Source organism: Thunnus albacares, chromosome 24 (genome assembly GCF_914725855.1).
Source record: "Thunnus albacares chromosome 24, fThuAlb1.1, whole genome shotgun sequence".
Lineage (NCBI taxonomy): Eukaryota > Metazoa > Chordata > Actinopteri > Scombriformes > Scombridae > Thunnus > Thunnus albacares.
The window spans coordinates 6,098,568-6,122,331 of NC_058129.1; the positions used below are offsets into that span (position 1 = coordinate 6,098,568).

The 23,764-nt window shown below is 38.9% G+C and overlaps 2 protein-coding genes across 3 annotated transcripts in view; one reads left to right on the forward strand and one right to left on the reverse strand.

Annotated features, from left to right (window-relative positions):
• Window positions 1-681: 681 nt before the first annotated feature.
• LOC122976599 (gamma-aminobutyric acid receptor subunit alpha-5-like) overlaps window positions 682-23,764 on the reverse strand; it is a 29,848-nt gene continuing 6,765 nt past the window's right edge. Inside the window, exons 6-10 of the mRNA XM_044345171.1 lie at window positions 19,820-19,902; window positions 13,554-13,697; window positions 5,943-6,095; window positions 5,485-5,696; window positions 682-4,251 (exon numbers count right to left, since the gene is read on the reverse strand). Coding sequence (XP_044201106.1) covers window positions 3,952-4,251; window positions 5,485-5,696; window positions 5,943-6,095; window positions 13,554-13,697; window positions 19,820-19,902 — 892 coding nt within the window. The 3' untranslated portion in view covers window positions 682-3,951. The remainder of the gene's footprint in view (window positions 4,252-5,484; window positions 5,697-5,942; window positions 6,096-13,553; window positions 13,698-19,819; window positions 19,903-23,764) is intronic.
• Window positions 7,274-23,764, forward strand: part of LOC122976597 (gamma-aminobutyric acid receptor subunit beta-3-like) — a 63,909-nt gene continuing 47,418 nt past the window's right edge. For both annotated transcript variants that reach the window (XM_044345168.1, XM_044345169.1), the window contains exon 1: window positions 7,274-7,958. In XM_044345168.1, the coding sequence (XP_044201103.1) occupies window positions 7,807-7,958 (152 nt within the window). In that variant the 5' untranslated portion in view covers window positions 7,274-7,806. The remainder of the gene's footprint in view (window positions 7,959-23,764) is intronic.

Consider the following 23,764-nt stretch of genomic DNA (forward strand, 5'->3'; position numbering starts at 1 on the left):
TGCACGTGTGATGGTTGTTTATAGCGTTTCTCTGATAGACAACTGTTGCTATCATGGCCCTGTGTAAGTCTCCTTAAGCTGGCTGCTGGATGTGTATTAGATTCCCCAGTTGTGAGACCCAAGTTCAAACTTCAGTCTGCTTCACTGCCTATGAGCTAGTGTTGGATAAAGTACATATAATCAATCCTAAATTTGTCCCTAACACGCATCAGCCACAGCTGTCCAGACAGTACATAGAAAAACAAGCGTTTGTCATCCGCTAGCCAGTCGGGGCTTAAATTGGAGTGAAACGCTTTGCTGTAGGGGCCCCCCTGAATGGGCGAAAGCAACTTAAGCGGAACTAAATCCCTTTTCTAACAGATGTATGGCAGATGAGTCTGTCACAGTGGCTGAAGGAAGGAGGGAGGGGCCGGCAATCGTTTCTTGGCCAGCAACAGAGAAAAGAGGAACAGTTAAATAGATGGATGGAATAATAGATAGGGGCACTTGTTTCTCAGATTGGGAAGAAAGACTTACATATGTATGGCCACATGTGGGCAGAATGTTGTTTTAAAGCACAATGGAGGTCAACATTCTTTTCTTGTCTGAGGTTAGGAACATTTGGTCCACACAAGTGAAAAATTTAACTCCAGCCTTCACCATCTGATTCCAGATGTTTTTAATCTATTTTCATTGATTTTGAAGAATTGTAAGTATTTTAAATGAAATTGTAGAAAAATGAAAGTTAAAGATGAGACTCAGATGATCAGGGGCCAAAATGTTTATTACACTTTAATTCCCTTTGGTAACATAACTCAAAGTAAGGCTCGGCAAGCTCAAATAAAGGGTTTTGTTCTAAGCAACGCTGGAGCAGTTCGGCTCTGATGTGACAAACAAAATGATCCTGAACTTTGTAAAGGACTTAGCATAATCAGAGATAAAAAGAACTGTGTTTCTCACTTTATAACATGTAGCAGCGCAGTCAGAAACAAACAGAGAATGGAGGAACAGATGCGCAGATCGGAGGTTGTTAACGGGGAAAGGGATGTCTGGACTTGCTGCCATGGCGACCTTAGACGGACAGATGTACAGGATGCCTTTCAACTGCGCTTCTTTGGACTTCCTTTTACACTGCTGCTGTGCTTTAACAAGCACTAAAACATAGCCTTAGCGTTGCTGATAGACACCCACTGAGCATTTGACAGGTAGCAACACCTTAGATTTACATAAAATGCAGATTCAACATCAAACCAAGCCAGCACAAAAGCACTACAGGATATTATGGCACAAAAAATCTGAATAAAAGAGCTTTGGAAAGAATTTTAAACTGATATCTTGAAGATATCCACCGCAGGTCCCAATTTCACAAAGCAAAGCAAGTACAGTAGCAGCTGATGTCATCTTTATTTACATGGTTTTTCACCGTGGTGCAAGCCGTTGCAGCAACGTCTATTCAGCGCCAAAAAGTTATCGGGGACAATGCTCCCAGCAGCAGGTGACAGAGTGAACCACACTGTTTCAAATCCATGAGATTAAAGCAGTGACTCTTTTGCTGGGAGCATGGTTCGTTTTGTTCCTGAGTATGTCTCACCATAGTCCAGCACATGCTGTGCTGTGGTGGGCTCCAATCAAAATGCCATAACATGTGCTCATTGCTTCCAGTTTAAGTCAATGTAGAAATATATAAACAAAACTCAGATTCGACTCAATCATTAAAAGCTGCTCAGATGTAAGCTCCTCTACAAGCAACAAGAAGAAGAGAATCTTTCACATGTGCACAAACATTGAGAAAAACATATCTGACACGAAAACATATGCTTCAAAACTTGAAAGTCAACATCAGACTTTGGCTTTTTTTTTTTTCTTCTAAGGGCTTAAAAATCAAAAGTAAGAATCTAAATATCGTCTTTTTTGCATTAAAGCAAAGAGTTGAATTGTCAAGTTGAAAAGAAGAGGTCTATTTACATTCTCAAATGAGACTCGGCCCAATTTCCCAAAATATTTGTAGCCTATAACACCATCATTTAAAGCAGCAACATTTTGCAGCAAAATTGATTCTTTCCATGTTCAACTTGGTGAACTTTGACCAGCAAATTTCCGCCATTGACCAACAGCAAGCCATCTAGACAATGCTGACCTTAGAGAGAATGGAGCCAGAGAGTCCAAAATGGAGGAAGCTAGCTTGTTAGCTGTGATGCACCATCCACTTTTATTTAACCTTTTCTGTTAGAGTATAAACTGCTCCACAAAAGAGGAATAGTGTGTAGAAAGCTATGAGACAGAAGTCAAAGGTACAAATTTATCTTTTGAATAAACTTTGTGAGCTCATTGCTCTGTTAGCAACCAAGCTAACAAGCTTGCTAACTGACAGGCAAATACTTTGAAAACGCAGGCAAATGAATTCAGCTGTGTCACTTTCTGGTGTGAGCAGGTCAGTTTGTTTTTTTTTACAGTCAGTTTTATGTCCTGTGTTCACCTCTCTTTTGGCAAATTTTTGTATACTGTTGCTGATTTATTTGAAACGGTTGTACTAGATTGTTAAAAGGGAGGGAAAGCACAGCAGAAAAATATTGTGATAATGATACTTCATTGATCTCTGTTCTCTTTTCTCTCTTTCTTTCTCATGTAGGGAGGTCAAAGGTCAGGATTGGCATCTCTGGAGCTGTCAGTGTTTTGCCTGAGAACACATCAGCAGGATGGATGCTTGCCTAAATAGGGACTGAAACCCAGGTCATTCCACTGAATGACACTCTTGAAACTCTTGGCATCAGTCTGCTGATTTGTATGTGACTCTGCGTTTTGAGCACTGGTCTCTCAACTGTGAATATTCGTTTCCTAGCTGAGTGACCCAAGCTCAAAATTCATTTAAAGTACATAAACCCAATCCTAAATTTGTCCTGAACACACCATCCACAGCTGTCCAGTCACCCAGTGTAAGTGGGCCAAAGAAGTTTTTCTAATATTCTTGTTGGCATGCTGCCCTAAATGAAGCCGTTTTAATTTTTCATGAATGAAGAAGAGTCTCTTCATTTTCCTTGAAGATTATTTAAAAATTCAGAAACCCTTGCGATGACAATTGTCCAAATACAGTTTTCTTTCACCTTTAAGTTGCATTCCATGTTTTTTTCAGCGCTCTTCATTGAGACCGCGACTGCTAACACTTTTGGGAAACCAGGCCCACAGCAGTAGGCTTTGAATCTTCAAGTAAAGATGTACAAAGAGACACACAAGCACTCACTGCAATAAGAGAAAAAATGGCAAAGGTTTTTAAAAAAGAGACATAAAACTAAATTATTAATGCACTTGCAGCATTAATCTCAGAGATGTTTCTTCCACACTGTGTGGAATTAGGTACATTTTTTAAATCAATTTTTCAAATTCAAATGCATGTATATTGCAGTTTCTTTTTTCAGTAGCATAAGTTCAGTGCATTTCAAGCCATTGTCTCCATGATAAGAATATGAAGCGCTTCAATTTAAGCAAAGTCGTTCAAAATACCTACGTTAGTTTAATTTAAAACCCTTTGTCAAGTCATAGCGATGGAGCGTGCTCCCATACTGTAAGCAGTGATTGACATATACACAGTCGAGACAAAGAGGAGTCCACGGTTTCCTTTTGAGGGGAGCGTCATGCAAGCTGCAGCAGGATAGATGAGAAAGAAGCAAAAGCACCCTCTCTCTCGTCAACACAGTCATCTTAGAAGCAGTTTCCTCATGATCAAGCAGCTTTTTAGGCCATGAAAAAACAGGAAAGGGATTCTGTTGCAACCACGCATTCATTCAAAGTGCTTGAATTATACAGTTAAGTTAGTTTTTGTTCTTCAAGCGCAGATATTTGTTTTTCTTTTTTTTTTTTTGTCAAGGGCAGAGACATTACAACAGCCCCTTTCCTTTTAGTCCACTCACTCTTGAATTAGGCTTGCACTTCCACCATCATACAAAAAAAAAAAGAGTTTGGAAAAAAAGAGAAAGATTACGTTGAGGTAACAACTCCTTTGACCACCGGTTCTCTGTTAAGGTATGTGGCCCAGTAGACGAGGTTGAAGGTTCCAAAGAGGACAGGAAACACTATCCGGGACATCTTGTCGATCTTGCTAACGCTGTTGTAGGTCTTCTTGGGGTCCACCATCTTGGTCTCGGAGGCACGGAGCTGCACCGACGTCGTGTTGGAGATGGTGGAGATGGAGACGTCCTTGGTGAGGTTGGGGGTGTAGTTGACGCCCGCCGAGCAAACGTTGTTCGGCTTTTTCGACAGCACCATGGGGTCTCGTTTCTACAGCAGCGGGACAGATTACATTGAGCAGTGAATTAGGTCTAAGCCCTCTACAGATGCCATTTACTCTGCTGTCACCAGTGTTTGGGGCCTGAGAAAATCAATAAGTTTCATTCTGTCTGGAATAATAAGTGATTTTACAGAGGTGAAACATTTCTGGTAAAAGAAATCTGGTAATGTGGGATGCTATGTAATTGAATTCCACTCAGGCTACAGCATGATTCCAACTGGTGGTCTGGTTTCATTTATAGTCATGATGACTGCAACATTATATGTTTTGGTGCAGCTGCTAACAGACTTATGTCAATTTTCCTGGTAATATCTAAGCAAGCAGCGTGTATCAATGTTGTCAATCAATACCCTGATGATCATTTTCAGTGCAATTAACACGTCTAAAACGTAACACAATCAACAGCTGACTTGATTTGACACAAGCAGGGCTGCAACTAACAATTATTTTCATTATCGATTAACCTGCAGATAATCCAGCAAATTTTGGCATATTTGCTTAAAAAGCTACTAAAATTATTATTCAATTATCAAATTAGTTTTCTGTCGATCGACTAATCGTTGCAGCTCTAGTTCTAAGGCTGCAGCAGTGATCACAACTGCATTTACTTAACTGTTGATTGAAAATGATTTCTGGTTCTTTTAATACACTTATCTTTTCTTTCCATACAGCTATCACACAGAAAGCACTGTTTGCAAAAATATTTAACGTGAGTTCACAAACCAAGTTCAGATTCCATATAAAAGTCTTTTGCTCGCCATCTTCTCAGTTTTGTTCCCATTGAATAGAAATCTGTCTTTATGTGAGAGGTACAAAACTTTTCAGTGTAAGGACATGACTCTTGGCAAGAACTCAAACTATTCCCTCAAGGTCTTTTAAGGAACATACTGATGCTTTCACATGATTTAACCAATTTTCTACACCATGTTATGCAATAAATTACTTAAGTCATAGTATCTTGTACTTTAGAAGCGTTTTTCTTCTAGGTTTGACTTTCTGATACCATAGGTGGTCGGGAATGTATCCAAATCAGTCTGAAAAGTTACAGCATGCTTTGGAAAATGGTTGACAGTGATGGAAAGTATTTGTGATTTGTAGTTTATGGGCTAAATCATGTGGAATCAGCTGTATAGTCCTTTTAAAGTAGACTCAGCATTGCACAAACACTACACTTGGTGCTTTGTGCCAACCAAATGTATAACTTAGTGACCACAAGCTTGTACCTTAGGGTGCTGTGCTTCCAGAGCTTTCTTCCCATCCCACGCCCAGCTCCTCTTGGTGAAGTAGTTCACTGTGGCGAACTCGATGAGGGCAGAGAAGACGAACGCATAGCAGACAGCAATGAACCAGTCCATCGCTGTCGCATAGGCCACTTTAGGGAGGGAGTTCCTGGCGCTGATGCTGAGGGTGGTCATGGTCAGCACAGTGGTCACCCCTGGGTGCAAACAAAGGCCGTGACAAGTTTAAATTGAGTTTTTACAAGCTGGCTGGAAATAAGTAACAGTCTCCCCTCACTCAGCAAAGGTGGACGCTTTAATAACTAATAACTGCCAGCTACTCACTTGCTGCAGCTCAGTGGGCAACTGTTATTATTCTCCCTGGTGTGAATGTGCATGACAGGAATATTAGCCAGGTAAGAAATAAAAGACAAGTAAATGAGTAAATAAGTGGCCACTCTCACCAAAGACGGTCCTTGCAGGAACTGATTCTCTGTTTAGCCAAAATGACACCTGGGACAGGATCACAGTCATGAAACAGGGCATATATGTCTGGATGACAAAATATCCAATCTTCCTCTTCAGGTAGAAGTGGGCCATCATCACTGTGTACTGTCCTGAGGGGAAACAAACAAAACGGATATAAAGGTAGATAGGGACAATAAGCAGTGGACAGATGCCTCTTAATGATACAACTTCCAAGTTAATCCTGTAAAACTACACTGGGGGTAAATATTGTTTACACGCATAGAGGATTTATTAATGTGTGATTTGACCTGCTTACAGCATCAAAGGTGTTGTGCTCACAATCATTACATTTTATGACCAAACACTTATCAGACAGTATCTAAAATGACCCTCAATTATTGGATAAAACAGGTGCAAAGTGTAATTTGAAAAGTGGTCGTAAACTCTTCTCATGCTCCAACTAATGTATCTCTCCTCTTTCCTGCTATTTCAGTAATGAAATAATCAGAGTTGGTGGAGGTGCAAAATTGAAAGCGGCGGAAGTGGAACAGTTAAAAATGAAGCCGGAATAAAGGGAACATTTCATATTCAGTTGAACATAACGGCGAAATGAACCTGACTTCAAATCCATTATTAAACTGAGAAATGAGAGCAAGTGGCGTTAATTATTACGAGAAAATGACAATAGATTATTATGTAGTTAATGTCTGGTGTTCAACAATGGGCGACAACAGTTTGAGGTAAATTCAGAGACAGAGTGTAGCGAGAGAGAGAGAGAGACAGCGAGTGGGGGACACAATATTCAGTTAAACAACTGAAGATTGCATTTGAGGCTTTAAAAAATCCTCTCGCCAGCAACAGTTTCCGACTGCAGGCGGTGGTAAACTATGAAAAATCCAATGACTATATTCCACACACTAAGGCACATGTACACAAGCAGCTCTCTCTATCTCTCTTTCTCTCTCTCTCTCTCTCACTCACACACACACACACACACACACACACACACACACACACACACACACACACACACACACACAGAGTAATACGCAAGGCTTTCTCCGGGCAAAATCGGATTTTTGAACCTCCCTAATCCCTGGTTACAATCTGCATCCTGCCATCAGTGCGAGGAAGAGAGGGAGTGAAGGGGAGGGAGGCATGAGGGGGAGGGTGGTTAGGCTTCCTGTCCTGGGTTCCTCACACAGCTCTAGACCCCGCCCACTCCGCCCTGCCAATCCAGTCACCGACACGCACACATACACACTCTGAAACACACACGAAGCATGATTTCTAACTGCTGACAGCTACACACATACCTCAGCACACACTCTAAGCCACGGACAGGGACACTCACTGCTGCTAATCACTGGTGGGATGGAGGGGGGTTAACCGTGTGGACATTTTGTTGCTTCATTCCTTTCCTTTTTATGTTTTTTTTGTTGTTGTTGCTGTTGTTATTTGGCAGCTGTTTTGTGGAATAATGATCAAATACTCTTGATGGGACTGTTCTGGCTTGTGAAGGGAAGAAGAAGCAATTCAGAAAATGCACTGTGAGCACCCCTGCATCAACTGACAGCAGCCTGAAAGTGAGTTAAATTTGTTTATTTCGCAGGTGCTCTGTGCTGAGGGCAATCATCCACTGAATACCACACCTAGCAACATCACCACCACTGCCATGCCTCGATCCAGAGATCCCCAACACCATTAATTCTTACTTCGACCCCATCACCTGGGCCTTCTGACGCCCTCATGACTCCAGGCCGCCTGGTTCACATCTACCCCGTCTACTGCTGTCGCAAACATCCAGACACCAGGCGCTGCCGACCTGGGACACCCCAGGATCACCTTTGCCCTTGATGCATGGATACCGACAGGACTGGGGGCAGAGGAATGAGGAGGAACATGTTCCTCTGGTGGATCTTACTGCTTTTCTCCCACGGATTTGTATTTCGCAACGTCCAAGGGGAACTTCCTTTTATGTCGGGGAACAATGCTGCCATGCTGGTCAACTGGTGAGTAGTAAAAGAACAGTTTTTGCCTCTAACTGTCTCACCTATTGGGCTGAAGGGTAAACAAAGAAGTCCAAACAAGCGATAATCCTCTGGAAATGTATTCAGGTATCTCTAATGATATTATTTACAAGCCCTGTCCCTGTCCCTTATGCAGCTGTCTTGGCCAGGTCGCTCTCTCTCTGAAAAGAGATTTTAATTTCATTGAAACCTTTACCTGGTTAAATAAAACCAAAAGTCTGTAAAGTCCTAATGTATATATATACACAAACAAACTGTATATAGAACTGTACATCTTGTCTACTTTTAGAGCCAGGGAGTTATTTTAGGGAAGACATTGCCGTCTGAGACGGAATAAGTCGTGTCCTTAAAGATGTCAGGTCTGTCAAGAGAAACTTATGGAATAATCTCCTCCTTCATGTGCTCAAATGGGAATGTTGTCTAAGATTAGAAGTGCTAATTAAAGACATCACATCCATCCAATGTTTTGAGCAATGGACCTCCATGCATGAGGTTTTAAGATCTATGTTGATTATCAACCACTATCAAATGCTAAAGATAACTTTTAAGCTAACATTGTGTTTTTCTGGTATTTTAAGAATTTTAATCATTGATTAAGCATTATGGCTGAACTCGTAACCCAAATCAAGGAAGGATAAAGGAAAAGTACAAAAAATAATCACAAAGTTTAGTAAATTATGTTGCTGCAATGTTCTTAATATCATCATAGCTAAAGGCTACTTTGACCAACCTATAGAAAATCAGGACTTGACAAGGCCAAGTTTGATCCATGGAAAGAGTCAAGGATGTTGGTTGTCACCATTCAGGTTTCCCTTGCTGTATGTACAGTACCTCAAACTCTTCAGACTGACTGACTTTAGAAATAAGAAGTTTCAATTTTGTTTTTTCATTGAAGCCATGCAGTTACGCCCAGGAGCCCATTTGTTACTGCTTAGCGTAAAGGCCAGACAATCAATTGACTGCTGTTTTGAATCTCAGGTTTACAAGTGTTTTATTACTTTGTCTAGACTCAGTAAAACAGCAGGCAACTGTCAGATGTTTTTTTTAATCAAGCAGGGAAATAATAGTTAACCCCAGGTGACAGCTTGTCCCTGTTATCATCTTTTACTGGAGCAAAGCGAAATCTACCAGCTTTACTGCAAATGCTAAAACTATTTGTGTGCGTTTGACCAACCATGGTTGACTCATGGGGTGACATATCTTCTAATTGTCAGATCGTCTTGAAAGGTTACCCAAATGACAAAACTCTCAACAGGCTCTTCAGATTTGTACATTCTCTAATATGAAATATAATTATGTTGTAGGAACATGCAATATAAAAAAACTGTCAGATGTTGTTGCTAAAGTTGTAAAAATGGCTCCAGGTGAATAACAAGTAGGCAAAGAAAAAGACAAATGTGGAATCTGTTATCACGTCAATGATTGTCAATTGTAAGAATGTCAGATCGAAATGCAAAGCAGTACTCTGGCACATCTAAAAGTGTCATATTTGGTCTGTGAAAGTTAGCAAGTTAGCAAGAGAGTCAAACACATACAGAAAGTAAATTAACCTACTGGACTGAATGTGACCCCTGAGCTCAAACTCATCAGTGATCTCCACAACTGATTTGGATGGTTTCCAGACAGAAGCTTTGAGCTGCATGAATGATAATTTACCGCCTTTAGTCCTACGGCTAGATGGAATTCACAGATAATGTTTAGCATTTTGTTGTAACATCGAACACCAGATGGTGGTTTGATATTTTAGGGCGAACAAGGTGATGTCAGGTAAAGTGTCAGACATATAATTACATAAAACATGACCTTGACAATGGATTAAATGTTGAAACTAATCACAGTAAATGATGGATTTCTGTGCAGAAATGGTACTTGTTACAGGATCAAGTATTGTTTATGCCTGATCTTTGCCTGATCACACATCTGAGTAGGAAGGACTAGTAAGTGTCATTAAGCAAGGCCAAAACTGGTGTTTTGATGCTTAAAGTGTGGCATGTTTGGGCAGATAAATTTGACCAGATTTCATTAGTTTTTCATTTTGAAACCTATTTGTGCCTGGCCTGTCATCAATATCATTATTACAATTGTTGGACTATTTCTTGGTCAGGAGCAGTGATTTACTGGAGCCTTGTCATCACCATGAGGTTGCTGGTAGGCAGATACGTTTTTTGGTTTGGCTGGAGCCAGTCTACATGAGGAGGACAAAACCCTTAGTGATTATTTGTGTTTTATTCAGTTCTAAGGTCACATTTTCAACTAATCAACATTCACTGCTCATATAAATGGTTTTCTTTAAAAGCTTTTGGAGTGCCCTAAGATGTTTGCACTGCACTGTACATTGTGGACATCACTTGACCATGTTTAAATTGGAAAACTACTGCTTGATTAAACTATCAAGCAGTAGTTTCAGTATCAGTAGTTTAAAGTAGTTAATACTCAAGAGGACATTTGCCTGCCAGCCACTCAGCCTATCTTTTGTCAATTAACTTTCAAACAAGCCAACCAATAAACCATACATTTACCCATGCACCCCTGTGAACCAGCAATTTAGCCCTCCAGCCTGGCACCCATGCAGTCCCTCAACCAATGAACCCTTTAACCCTTTGCTTAAACCACTGAGTCAGCCAGCAAAGGCAAGGTTTCAGCCATGGTGCACGAATAAAAAAACAGGGGAAATCCACACTTTTAATAATGATTCTACTAGAAACTGGAGGGAAGTGTATTACAGTTCCGTTTTACATAAGAGTATTAAGCAGATGCCTTTCAACGCCCCAACCCCCACTGCCCCCCCCACGTGTCACAGCAGGACTGTCCAATCCCAACATACAAACAGACTCACACTCATTTCTTTTTCTATCTTTGTGAGGACTTAACTTGCACTTTAAATCAAACTGCAATTATCTAAATGTGGAGAATTAAATCCCCTCCAATCACACCTTGTAAAATCAACCTTATTTAATGTTTCACCTTAATACTAGCGCTAAACCTAACCCGTCGTCTACATATAACCCTGAATTAACCACGTCACTGTGCAGACTACCACAATGTCCTCATTTTGTAGGTTTTTTACCCTCATTGTGAGGACAGTTGTTATTCATCTACAAGAGCACAAACACACAGATACACCAGATACACTCAGGGACAGCCAACCAACCAATCCCTCACTGATCTGTGATGTCATCTTCTTATGCAAAAGCTGATGGGTTGGTTGGATGGGGGATTAACCCTAGGTCTCAGGTCTCTCTCTAGCTCTATGTGTGTGTGTGTGTGTGTTGGTGTGTGTGTGTGTCTGTGCGCGCATGGGCTCATGCAGGGATAAGTGTTGTTTGACAGGGCTGTCCAGGCCTGTAGACAGCTGGTTGTGTGAGGGATAGGCTACTCTCCTCCACTAGCCTCCACTCATTGACTCTGATCTCCTGATAATGTTTCCCACATTTACTCTTGGACTCGCACGCCTATCTCTCCTCACAGCGTTTATCTTTTTCTAATCTAGAATTAGTTACATCATATTATTTGGTATTACACTTGTGATGTACCTCGTACAGTATGAATTCACTCGTGAAAAGGTGTGCAAGAAAGGAGAGTAAGAGTAAAGTTAAGATAACTGTTGTTGCATTGCGGAGGTGGTAGAAGATCCTTTTCGGCATTGGGTCTGAATCTTTCTGCTTGAGGTTTCTTTATCTAATTAAAAAATGATAAAACAACAAATAGGGCTCTTGTGCACAGCAGCTGAGTCAGCCTTTTTTAAATTAACAGGGACCTGTTGTGGCTCCATCTTTGCCTTGTAATCCCATTATGTGCTGGGAAGAAACTATCTGAAAATGTTGTTAGTGAGATGAGCGGAGGATGTTGTGGCAGATACACTCACAGTGATCTGATGAACTCAATGATGTAAACACCCCCAAATCAGTGTATAGAAATGTTTTAAAATGCAGTGCGATCCAAATACTTTTTTTTTTTACACATTACATATTTAATATATTTCATATTAATAACAAACACCATAAAAGACCAAAACTAAGAATGCTGTTTATCTCATTACTTTCCTGCTTTGCTACATGCACATTAGTCCCTGGTTAAGTTGTAAAAACAACTCTGAAACATGAAAATTGACTCTCAAAAAGGATCACAAATATATAGTTTCATATTTAAAAAAGGCTTAGTCATTTCCTAAAACAGCTGGCCACTGTAGGTTTTAGCAAATGTTACTCAAACAAGAGTAAATAGTGCATTTGTTGGGATTATTTTCAGCTGTGGATTAATATATGCCACTGAGTATTTACGGCACCAGGATGGTGTATGTGGTAGCGCAATGGTGTGACTCGTTGATGTGGTTTTAATAGTTTTTGGACAATAGTGGAGGTCTATGGCAGTGGTTCTCAAACTTTTTCACATAAACTAACACAAATTAGACCACGGACCCAAACCAAACAGGGTGCACCACACAAACTAGATTACTTACAGATTAGTTGTTACTACTAAATTACAGCCAGTAGCTGCCACGTGTTACTGCTGCATCGCTAACTGAACTAGCGAGCTTAACTGAGCTAATATGGAAGGTGGATGACACATCTGACACTTGATAAAAAAAAAAAAAAAAAAAAAAACAGTTTAATAATAATGGAAACTGAAAATTTTACATTATTTTTCACAGAAATAAAACAATATACCTCGAATTTCAAAACATGCCAATAATGTTAGACTAAATGACCATTCAATGTTGGTTGGGTTAAAATAATTGAATATTTTCAACTCATTCAAAACTGCATGAGGACTAATTTTGATTGGAAGTCTTCGCTAGCTATACATTTCTTAAGTTTTAATGCTGCAACCTGATTTAGTAAATTTGCAGTTTAAAACTAGAAAAAATGTAAAAAATGGGAATAAGAGACTGGGATGTGTGGAAAAATATCAAATTATCTCACTACATACACAAATATTCTACATCTTTTTTAAAATTTCAAACTACACTGACTTCTAATGATGAATGATTGCAATGTGCATTGTGTTGTACCAGCTATCTGACAGCTGCTAGTGTTTGGGTGAGACCATTCTGGCTTTCTCCCTTCATTTTAGGAATGTTCTCTAGACTCAACGCCCTTACACTTAGATTGTACTCTACTGTTACTTCCCTCTACTTTAAACTGTCCATTTTTTGTTTTACATTGGTAGAATTTAATACAAACATGGTTTTCCCATTCTGTTGTACTGTGCACGCTGCAGTTCATGTGATACAGCTGTCTGTTGGTGCTCTAGATCTTTCTCTGGCACATGTTACCTTTTCTTTATTTTTATTGCATCACTTGTACTTTTGCATTCATCAAAAGATTTCCATCCTTTGGGATACAGTTCTACCACTCCTGCTACAACTTATATTATGAAACTTTGTACTATTATTACTCTACTTCTACTACTTCTACTACTTCTACTACTACTACTACTACTACTACTACTATTCTAATACCATCATTGAAACAGCATTTCCATTGCCTGTCTTTGCTTGATTTAATGACAGTTCTGCATTTCTATTTCCTTATTTGTACATTCAGCTATGTCCTTTACCGAACTATACACACGTACCTCTGCTTGTGTGTATATCCTCTGTGCCAGCAGTTTGCCCAATAAGATGGTACTGGTTGAGTCTGGACCCGTCCTCTGCCACCACCACAGACTTAGCAGCTCCCTGTGTCCAAGTGTAGACAACTTCTGATACCGGATAGGCATCTGAGAGACACAAAGACAAAGATTGATGGAAATTAGTTTGCAAATGTGCTAATTTTTAATGTGTGAACATCCAAAATGCAAGTTAAAGGTGTTAAAACTATTGTTTTGACCACAGTATGTTCAGTAAGCATCATTTGCACCATAATGCTCACTTCATATGCCCTGTCATCATCAATATTATGTGCAGCCACCATGTGCTTGTGTGTTTTTGAGCGAGTGCTAATGCAGAGTCTTTTTAGCACTTTTTGATTAGACCACAGGCTTAAGGCCAAAAACTGAATTTTGCTTGCTTGCTCGCCCGTGTATGTGTTTGTGTGTGTGTGTGTGGATGTTTGAGTGTATTTTTGTTTAAACCACACTTCTGGGTCAGAGGTGAGCTTCCCTGTCAGCAGGAACCAGACCGAGTCAGATTAACTGTAATGTGTTGCATCACACTTGTGATGAAAAACAGAGCACAAACTCTGGAGCCACTCCTGTTATTTCCTTTATTATTGTCGAATCTTGCACAAACACTGGACACTGATCTATCATTTGCTCCCTTGTGACGGCTGAAATTTCGAAAGATTAAAAATTATAAGTCACAATGAAGGAAGGAACCATCTTTCTGTATTTCTATGGATCTGAAACAGCACGTTTGTTGTTTTCATCTTTTGTAGTTGAGATTCTAAGACTGTTCATCAGTGAGGAAAAGATGATAATTTATGTAAAAAGCAGCCTTACATCAAGGTGTTTTGATGTATTTTCAAGTTAAATTGGCACAAGCAAGCAAACTGTCAAGGATGAGAACAGCAAGGAAGAAGACACTTACGTAAGTTATGGAAAAAATATTGATGAAGTTGTTAAAAACATATCAGACATTTGAGATTTATTTTTTTATTTTTGATGTTCTCTAAAGGCTACAGTTTAATACTAGGTAGCTACGATTCCTCCTGCCGTGACAAGAGTTTAAATGAGGGCAGGGAAATTTGTGCAGCCAAGTGTATTCTTCTCAGCTGAAAATTTCAGGAGGTGTGTTGTAGACAATTATGCACATTACATATTTATGGATAAACCCTGTACCAACACAAAAGAAGCCAAAACTGCAACAAAACATGCTTAATATTTAAATGTTTACAACTTGTTTTGCTGATTGTTACAAACACTAATTGACTTGGCCTTATTTGACCGACATGGTATTGTTTATGTCTGGCCAGTGGATAGCATCTTAACTTGAGCATTTCCATTCTGGGTGCTCACTTGGCAGCTGGATACTGGCGTTTAAATTTGTGCGCTGCCAAAGGCCAAGACCTTAATTGGAGGGTAGTTAGATTGGAATAAGGGATTATTGGTGAATTTCATTAAGCAGAGGAAGAGCTAAAGAATTTGGCAGGCAAGACGCTACACCTGTGCCAAAATTTCAACAGTTCACGCTTAATGCTTTGCTGCTCCCGCCTTGTGTGTGAGGTGAAGAGAGCTACGACTCAGCCAAATCCATCACTTACTATAGCGCTACACACTCTGAGTGAGGCTGTCTGAAATATTAAAGGAAACAAAAGCAGAGCGAACCACAACGTATTACCGCAGAGTTACTTCCTAACCAGATTATACAGAATATTATTATCAGCACTGTATGTGGTGAAAGCTTTACAATCAAATGTGAAGGATAACATTGAAAATCAACCAAAAACTGAATCTGCTGAAAAAGATTGTGCTGGTTCCTAAAAACTGTCTTCATACCCAAACAACAAAACCGGTTGCTTGTCTGTTTCTTCCAAAGCTAATATTTAATATTTCTCATTGAAAACATCCGCTTGCTGCACTTGTGAATAGCACTAGCAAGAGCGGTGAGACTGAATTGAAACAGTTAAGTTGTGAGCTGTAAAAACAAAAACAATGAGCTGAAAGACACTAAACTGCTCCATAGAGCTGCATGGTAGGGTGATGTTTCATCACTATGAGCGATATCTTTCACATGTGATGCATTGTTAATATAAAAATATGGATCATAGTCACTTTAAGATCTGGAAGATATTGCTGTGATAGTTGAAGAGACCAATGTTGGCCATTGACACAAGATGAAACATAACGCTACATCTGTCGTTACAGAAAAGTATATTCATGGGTTGTTTTAAGTGTTTGAGAAAATCACAGCTGCTGCCATTTTTCTTGTGTGGACAGTCTTGAGAAAGCCATCATTTATCTGCAGGTGCAGCTTCAGTCCTCCTTTTGATCCTCAAAGTTGTGTTGGACGGTCATTAAAGAGGATATGTCCTTATCCTGAAGATTCATTGATGTTTAGATCTGATGACTTGGATTCTGCTGTTCATGAAACCACTGCGTTTGTTTATGAGTAATTCAGACATTCATGTCTTAGAATATGGAAAGGCTCCAAGGAGGAGAGTGATCATGAACTACTGATTCACTACTATGTTCACTACAGCAGTGTGGGTTGATAGAAAGACTGAGGCTGAAAGATGACTCATTTGAGCATATTTTATTGTTTTCCCACTGCTCAAGGAGGCAGGATTTGTGCAACTTACACTATCATCTGTATCTTTATGGGGAACAAAGTGTTTCTAAACATCCACCTCACCATAAACACCAGCTTTGTAAAGTTCCAAATGATTTGTCTTTTTTGTCACAGAGCTGTCGATTATGGTAATCAAGTGGTAATTTCGGAGAAAGTAGTTTTCTTTAGTGACTCTTCTTTTGTCTATATGTTGCCTTCAGCCTGTGACCTTCTGCTGATGCAGATTTTATGTGATTGCTGTATGGTTGTCATGGTTTTCCAAACTGCTCATCACAGGGTTTTTCCAGCTTTTGTGTGTAATGTGCCAACAATTTTACTCACTGTTGTCTAGCTGCCTTTAGAGTGATTTAGTCTCTTTAAGTTGTTTCTGTTTAGTATATTCCCTGTGTATCACAAATCACCTTTAACATAATTATTCTTCAATATATGTTTTGATTAAACAGACCAAAAAACAGACTAGTGTCAGCAATAATTTCAAGTCTTAAAACTGATTCCTGTCCTTAAAGGAAATGAAGGAAATGACTTAATTTGAGGAATATGAAGCCATAAACGCAACCAGTCTCTAATGTCTTTTACTCAGTGTGTTAATCTATAATGTGTGACACCAGTTCAACTATCTCAACTCCCACTGATGTGTAGTCAAATAAAAAAATGCAGCACTTTTAGCTGCCATTATGTGTGCCTCCTAAATGAAATGCTTCATATCACTGGGCTCACCATAGAGTATTACTGTAACTCCTCGGTGTATAGTTTAGAACTGTATGGCTGAAGGCCAGCAGCTAAATTAGGATACAGGTACTGTAGTCCAGAATAAGGGATTAGTTGGCATTTACCTGGATCTACTTTAGAGCAGGCCTTCATGCTTTAATTGTACAATAAATCACTACTGTGGAAAATGGGTGCATGAATGCATACTTAAAGTTAGATCTTCATAAAAGGATGCTTATTCTGTGCAACATGCATTTAAAAAACAAAATATTGATTGAAATATCAGCAACTTATGAATTTTATTTTATGAATACAGCGTTTAAATCATATTTTCTGTGAACAGTGGGTGAAATTTGCAGTAACTAAATAACAGAGAGACAGCTAACGCAAGAGAACAACAGTACATCAACTTAAAGCTGGCTGGTGAGCTAGCTTCAGCTAACCTTAGCTAAAGCTATTCATATTTCCAGTAGCTGTAACTGAAAATATCCATTTTTATGAACTAACATCTTGGTCAGCAGTGCTGCCATCTCAGCTCTATGAATTCATTCAATCTAGAGAGATTAAGCTTCCTTTAAATTACATATCTGAATGTAGTACATTGGAAATTAATTTACAATATTGATTTCAATATAAATATCAATAGTGGATGAACAGAGGCACACAGCAAAACATATATACATTTATAATAAAATAAAAATGGAAATTAAATGAACATGAAAACTATTAAAAATCATACTTTGATGATTCTGCTTTTTCTCTTTGCGTTTCCCTGTACATGATCTAATCTGCACTGGTTCTATGGTGACGACTCCTGGGGTAAAATAATCAGAATAATAAAATGAAGACAATAACACTTTCTTTGTGTTATGCATTTTTTCAGCACAGCCTAAAAACCTGAAACCCTTTTTTCTCAACTTCACTGCTTCTGTAGTTACTGCTCTGTAGCTTTCTACGTCAGTACTGAATTATGAAATCATCATTCTGAAAGAGGAGGAGTGGATGGAGAGATTTGGTAGCTTTTTTTTTTTTAACACGGGAGATTAATTTTGCCCATTTTTCATTACACCATATAGTGTCTACTTTCATCCCCCACTGATGACAATAGTAAACAGCTGATCCAGTCAGAATACTGTCTAGTCTTGTGTCACAGATTACTGGACTAGTCACTTCAGCCATTTTGTTTACTTCATGAAAAGGGATTGTATTATTTTTTTCAGTTGGAACTATATTATCATATCCTGCACATTCGCAGGTGTAATATGGAGGTTTAAATATGTACAGTGTTGTGACACCTGAGGACAAAGGCTAAATGAGGAGATGCTCAGGTCAAACAGAGAGGGCACAGTTAGATACAAACAGAAATGATGAAAGGATAGATCTCCTACACACTACAGCCCGACTTCACCTTGTAAAACTATCACACCGTGTTGCCACCAACACATTATTCCTATTATACACTCACACCTCTCACCTACAGGGCATTGCACAGGGGCGATTAGGTTAGAGTTTGTCACGGGAAGGCCCAGCAGCTCCTTACGCTGTAATTGGATTGCAGTCAAATGTGCTTCTTTTTACATAGTGAGTGTGGGTGGACTGTGTCTCACTGAAATCTGGGGATAAGAGCCTCATCCTTTTAGGCCAAGAGGCTCCCAAGGTGTGGCATTTAGCCAGATCTTTCTTTAAATACCCCCCAGGGCCACTCAGGTGTCCATCCATGTCTTCACTGGTAGGACACACAGACATACTGTCCCGTTAAGAAGGCATTAAGGAAAACCCTTCCGTCTACTGGCTTTAGTAAGTGTTGCAGAACATGCAGTGATCTTCTCTTCTCTTCTTAAGTTTTGTTAATATTTGTTGCAAGAGAGGGCTATAAATATTTATCAAGGAAACCGCTCAAATCAGCCGGTTCAGAGGTCCATTAGGAAAACCAGTTGATGACACGTTACTGTTATCCAGGAACATACAGTTTGGATAAAATCACTTTAAAGTGACTGCAACTGATACTGCAAAACACACCGATGATGATTTACTGCCAGTTCATGATCCTCTCTAGGTCGTCCCTGAGAAAAATTCTCTGGCTAACGTCTTTATCTTACTGCTGCCAGTGAGACTTCAGTCAGTGCAGCTGCATGTACAGTATATCTTCTTGAACTCACAATGTTTTGGCTTTGAGTTATGAATATATGGAACAAGTTACATTTATTATTATTATATAGTTATTTACAATTACCCATGCATGATGTTGCCTCTCTGAATGTTTGAAATTTTAAAATAGTACAAAGTTAAAGTGAGACTATGTAACTTTTGAGAGAAGAAATAATACATTCTTGCTCTTACAAATGAAAAGTTTAATTCATAAGCGATAAAATGCAGCCTTGCTCAGTTTAATACACTGCACTGAGAGGTTTTGCTGTTAAAGCCTTACTTGGTCTGGTATGACCTGTAGCTTATGGTGGCTAATGTTAGCTAATGTTAGCTAGTTTAAATAAATATTGCTCTAGAGTCACTATACTGACTTCATGATTCTTCTGCACTTGTGCTACAGTTACAATACCTTTGCTTTTTAGCCAAACTTTGTACCATAATTATCACTTGTAGCTGCAGTGGCCTCTTTTCACTGAAACTCACACAGTCTCGTTTTTAAGTGTTTAAGTTGGCAATGATGAATTTAAAGTAAGGAAAGCAAACTCAGCAATCTAGATAATGATGTTTCTAATCTGTCAGAGATGCAATGCATTAATTACCCAGAATGATGTCTTATTGTTTTCTATATTTAGATTAAACTTTTGTAAAACTTACCACACTGGAGTGAATATCACCATTGTGTATCATAATAGCTGGGATTAGTGTTAACTGTACTGCAATTAAGAAATAAATATAACTTAGACATGATTTTACTCACAGCTGCCAAACTTGAGAGGGCAGGCGTGTGCATCCATGGGGAAATCCTCCAGCTGCATGGGGCATTCTGCTGATATGGTCAATCTAAGGCAAAAGACATACAATATATCAATTAACCATCTAACATAGCCTTAACAAACGGCAAGAAATTTGGGAAAATGCACATTTTCTGTTTAGTTAGTATCTTACTGTTGATCCCTTTTCACCTAACCTTTAAATACTTAACTGCTTACAGAGTAACATGTAATTACAGGAATAGCTACAATTGCTAGATCACTAAAATTACAGGGTACTAAAAGCTATTTGTGGGTCGGTTGTGGCTTTACCGCATTTACAATAGTAACTATTAAAGAATCTGCTTAAACAGTAAAATAAAGATAGAGAGACGTGGAAGGGAATTTGAAGATTATTCCGAAGTGTCACCATCAGCAAGTAAAATTACTCAGAAAGTGTGTCACTGATGATGTTTTTCTCTCATCAGTTTCATGCACAGCACTTGTAAGTGCAGCACATCCCTCTCACAGCAACACTGCAGTATTGCAGTGACAATACCACCACCTGGTGGCCACAGAGCGTCTCTGTTATTTGGTTTCTGTCTTTTACATGAGAGTTCAGTCTCTCTGTACATTTCATTGTTTTTCTTAATGAATTCTGGTTCACACTCTCATGCATGTCTTTTTTTTTTTTTTTTTTTTTTTTAAATGTTATTGGTCTATCCAGATCTTTAACCTCCTAATGAACAAAATCTGAATCACTAAGGACGTGAGGTGGAACTTATTTTCTGCTTCATTTAAATGTATTCAATTAGTCTACCTAAATCCCTCACAGACACAACAATAGCTTTTCATTTGCAACACATTTCAAAAGATTTTAGCTGCCATGGTTACGATGCTGTGATGGTACCTCTCAGTCTGCTAAAAGAACCACAAGATTAAGTAAATCAAGCATACAAACATCATAATTATTCCTTTTCGTTTTTTTTTTTTTTTTTTTTTTTTTAAAGCTAGCTGCCCTAGATTGAATCAAATCCCTCTGGGTATTCCTGCTCCTTACAAGATAATAAATAGTAATACAGTGATATGATGACGTGGGTTCACTGAACTTAATGGGCTGGATGAAGAAAAATGAAGTGGTGTGGAAATCAGTGCACAAAACATACATTTATTACATTAAAAGTTTCTCTGGCGTTTGTTTTCTGCTTGAACCATCCAGGCATACGAACAACCTCAACATTAATTACAGAATAAGGTAAATGATTCATTTTTTTCTCCAGTTCTGAGCTATTTTATAATCTTAACGACAACTGTGTCTCCAAGATGTGGCAAAATCCTCTTGGGTCATGTTTTCTTATGCTCCAAAACCTCCTGCACGTATCTACTGCAGGACTTTCCCCCTATCGTTAAAGCGCATGAAGCATAACAAAGTGGGATAAGAGGGCACCTCTGGTCCCCTCAGAGACGACTGTTTTGGGGCTCAGCTTGCTTTCCACATCACTGCAGGATTACCCAATTGCATTATTGTGTCTAAAACAGCTGAAGGATTTTGTACGGAGGAGAAAGAGTGTCTTTGGGATAAATAAATTAGAACATGACTGTTGGCTATTATACCCTGTTCTAATTATTCATGTGGCCTTGCTCCATTAGCAGGGATGCCTGTAAAGATAGTTGCTTTTCACTTTGGGTGTATTCTGATTTGTGTTTCGTGCTAGAAATCTAAATCAGTCCATTTTAAAGTTAGAATCTATGTGTCACATAGTTATGATTTTTCTTCCATGATCCTGTTAGCCTATAGGCACTGTGGAGTGGAAAGCATTTCTCCAGTACATCCCCAGAGCAACATACTGACCTTCACTTCACACCAAATGGAAATCTAAAGTTTCCAATACACCTGACCTTGCAGAAAAGTCATGAACTTCGATGCCACAACAATCGTAGAGGGCTGAGTTTTGAATCACAAAGCTTTATGCTGTATTAACTTGAGCCACCATGCAGCACCATCAGTTTTTTCACACTAACAAGCACATTTTTAAACTCTCTCAACTTGTATTTCATACAGTAGCTTTCATGGGATTTGGGGTTTTATAATCTATCCAAGGTATAAAAAACAAAATATAAAACTGTTAAAAAAGGTTAAAAATCAACTGTCATTATAATTCATACATATAATAATTGTCAGTATGGTAGCATTTTCAAATCATTAGATAGAAGGCCACCAGTCTAAAGGCAGCATGAACGGCCACTCAACTGTACCTAATGATAATGGTGTGTAATGCACTCACTCTGTGGTAAAATAGAGGCTTCAACCAGCTGATAAAGATGTTGCTGCCTATCTGGTATCCGGCTATAATGGGCTGCCATCAAGCCAGTATGCATTAAGCTCACAGAGTGCGGTGAAAAGGGGCATTTTATGAATTATCCATGGAGACAAACGCATAGAAATTTGCTCTATAAAACCAACCACTCGTTCTCGGAGTAATGGTTTTTCGAATGAGGCGACGGCACAATCGCGTTTGGATAGGGGATAGAAAAAAGAGGAGTGTGAGCGAGTGTGGGGACAGTTGTGCGAGGTGTTTCATACATTGTTTACTAGTGTGTACATGTTTTAAGAGTACAGCTGTATCTTTGCTGAGTGTGTTTGTATGTGTGTGTGTGGTGCTACATGTTTAACACATTCAGAGTGCACTTGTGTGTTGTCTGGGTGGATCCTATGGGGATCTGTCGTGCTTTAACTACATACACTTTACATGAACGCTATGAAACAATTTATAGGCTAAATTTAATCTTTATTGTTTCTCATAGTAAATCATGTAAAGCTGATATAACTACAGTTATATTAGGAAATTGGGGCATTTTTTTCTTTAAATATTCAACTTTTTGTTCATATTGGAGAGGTTTTGGCTCATGATGATCGCTGGTGGCAGGATATACAATAGTTTAGCCATCTTTTTATTTAAACCTGATGTTCTGGTTGGGGTCCTGCAGACTCTGGGCCATCTTTAACAGCTCAAAAACATATGTAACATTGTTTTATCACCTTGATACATCCTAATTTTATGAAAAAATACCTCACAGAACTGATTCTGAACTGTTGACATGTTTCAAATGTCTTATACAGAAAACTTTTTGGGCTCTCAGAGACCCCAGCTGTAAAACAGTACAGTACTTTATATGCATCATTACCAATCCAAAATCCTAAATGAGTTTATTTCTATAACAGTTTCTTCATGAGAGGTGTAACAGAGAGTTAGACCTTTCTGGCATCTATTTTACCCCCAAAATAAGTAACGTCTTTATGGTATTTTGCATATTTTGTCACCTTCATTAAATGTGCAAACCCAGTTTGTGGCAAAGGGAAGAGTTACCACTTCAATACTTTTCTATAAAAGTACTATAATAGGGTATAAATAGACAGAAGGCTGAATACAAAACACTAATTGCCACCAGTGCACATTTTTATCCTTATTCTAAGACAACTAACTGTAAAATGTAATAACACATAGAGCAAACGGGCATAAAGAGAAACAGAAAACCGCTGCTGCTGAGTTAGCTGTAACCTGCAAGTACCCAGATGGCCTGTGTGTGTATGTGTGTGTGTATATGTCCGTGTGTGTTTATGCAGGAAATAAAATCAGTGCTGCCTGTGGTTAAGCTCTGCTGGTAATGACGAGCACAGTACTGTAACAATCAGACGATTAAAAGCAACCTACTGCTGCTTCATTTCTACTGTGGCAGGGAATCTGATGCCATTTTTAGATCATGGAAGCACAAGCTCTCTCTCTCACACACATACATAGTCATATATACATATATATATATATATATGCATTTCTGTATGTATGCATAGATTTCCATAAAATTACACATATGGAAATGAACGCTGCACTCACACTCACATTCATGCAATCCCTTACTTGTAAAGCTTAAAGGTCAAAGTTCAGTGTCACTAT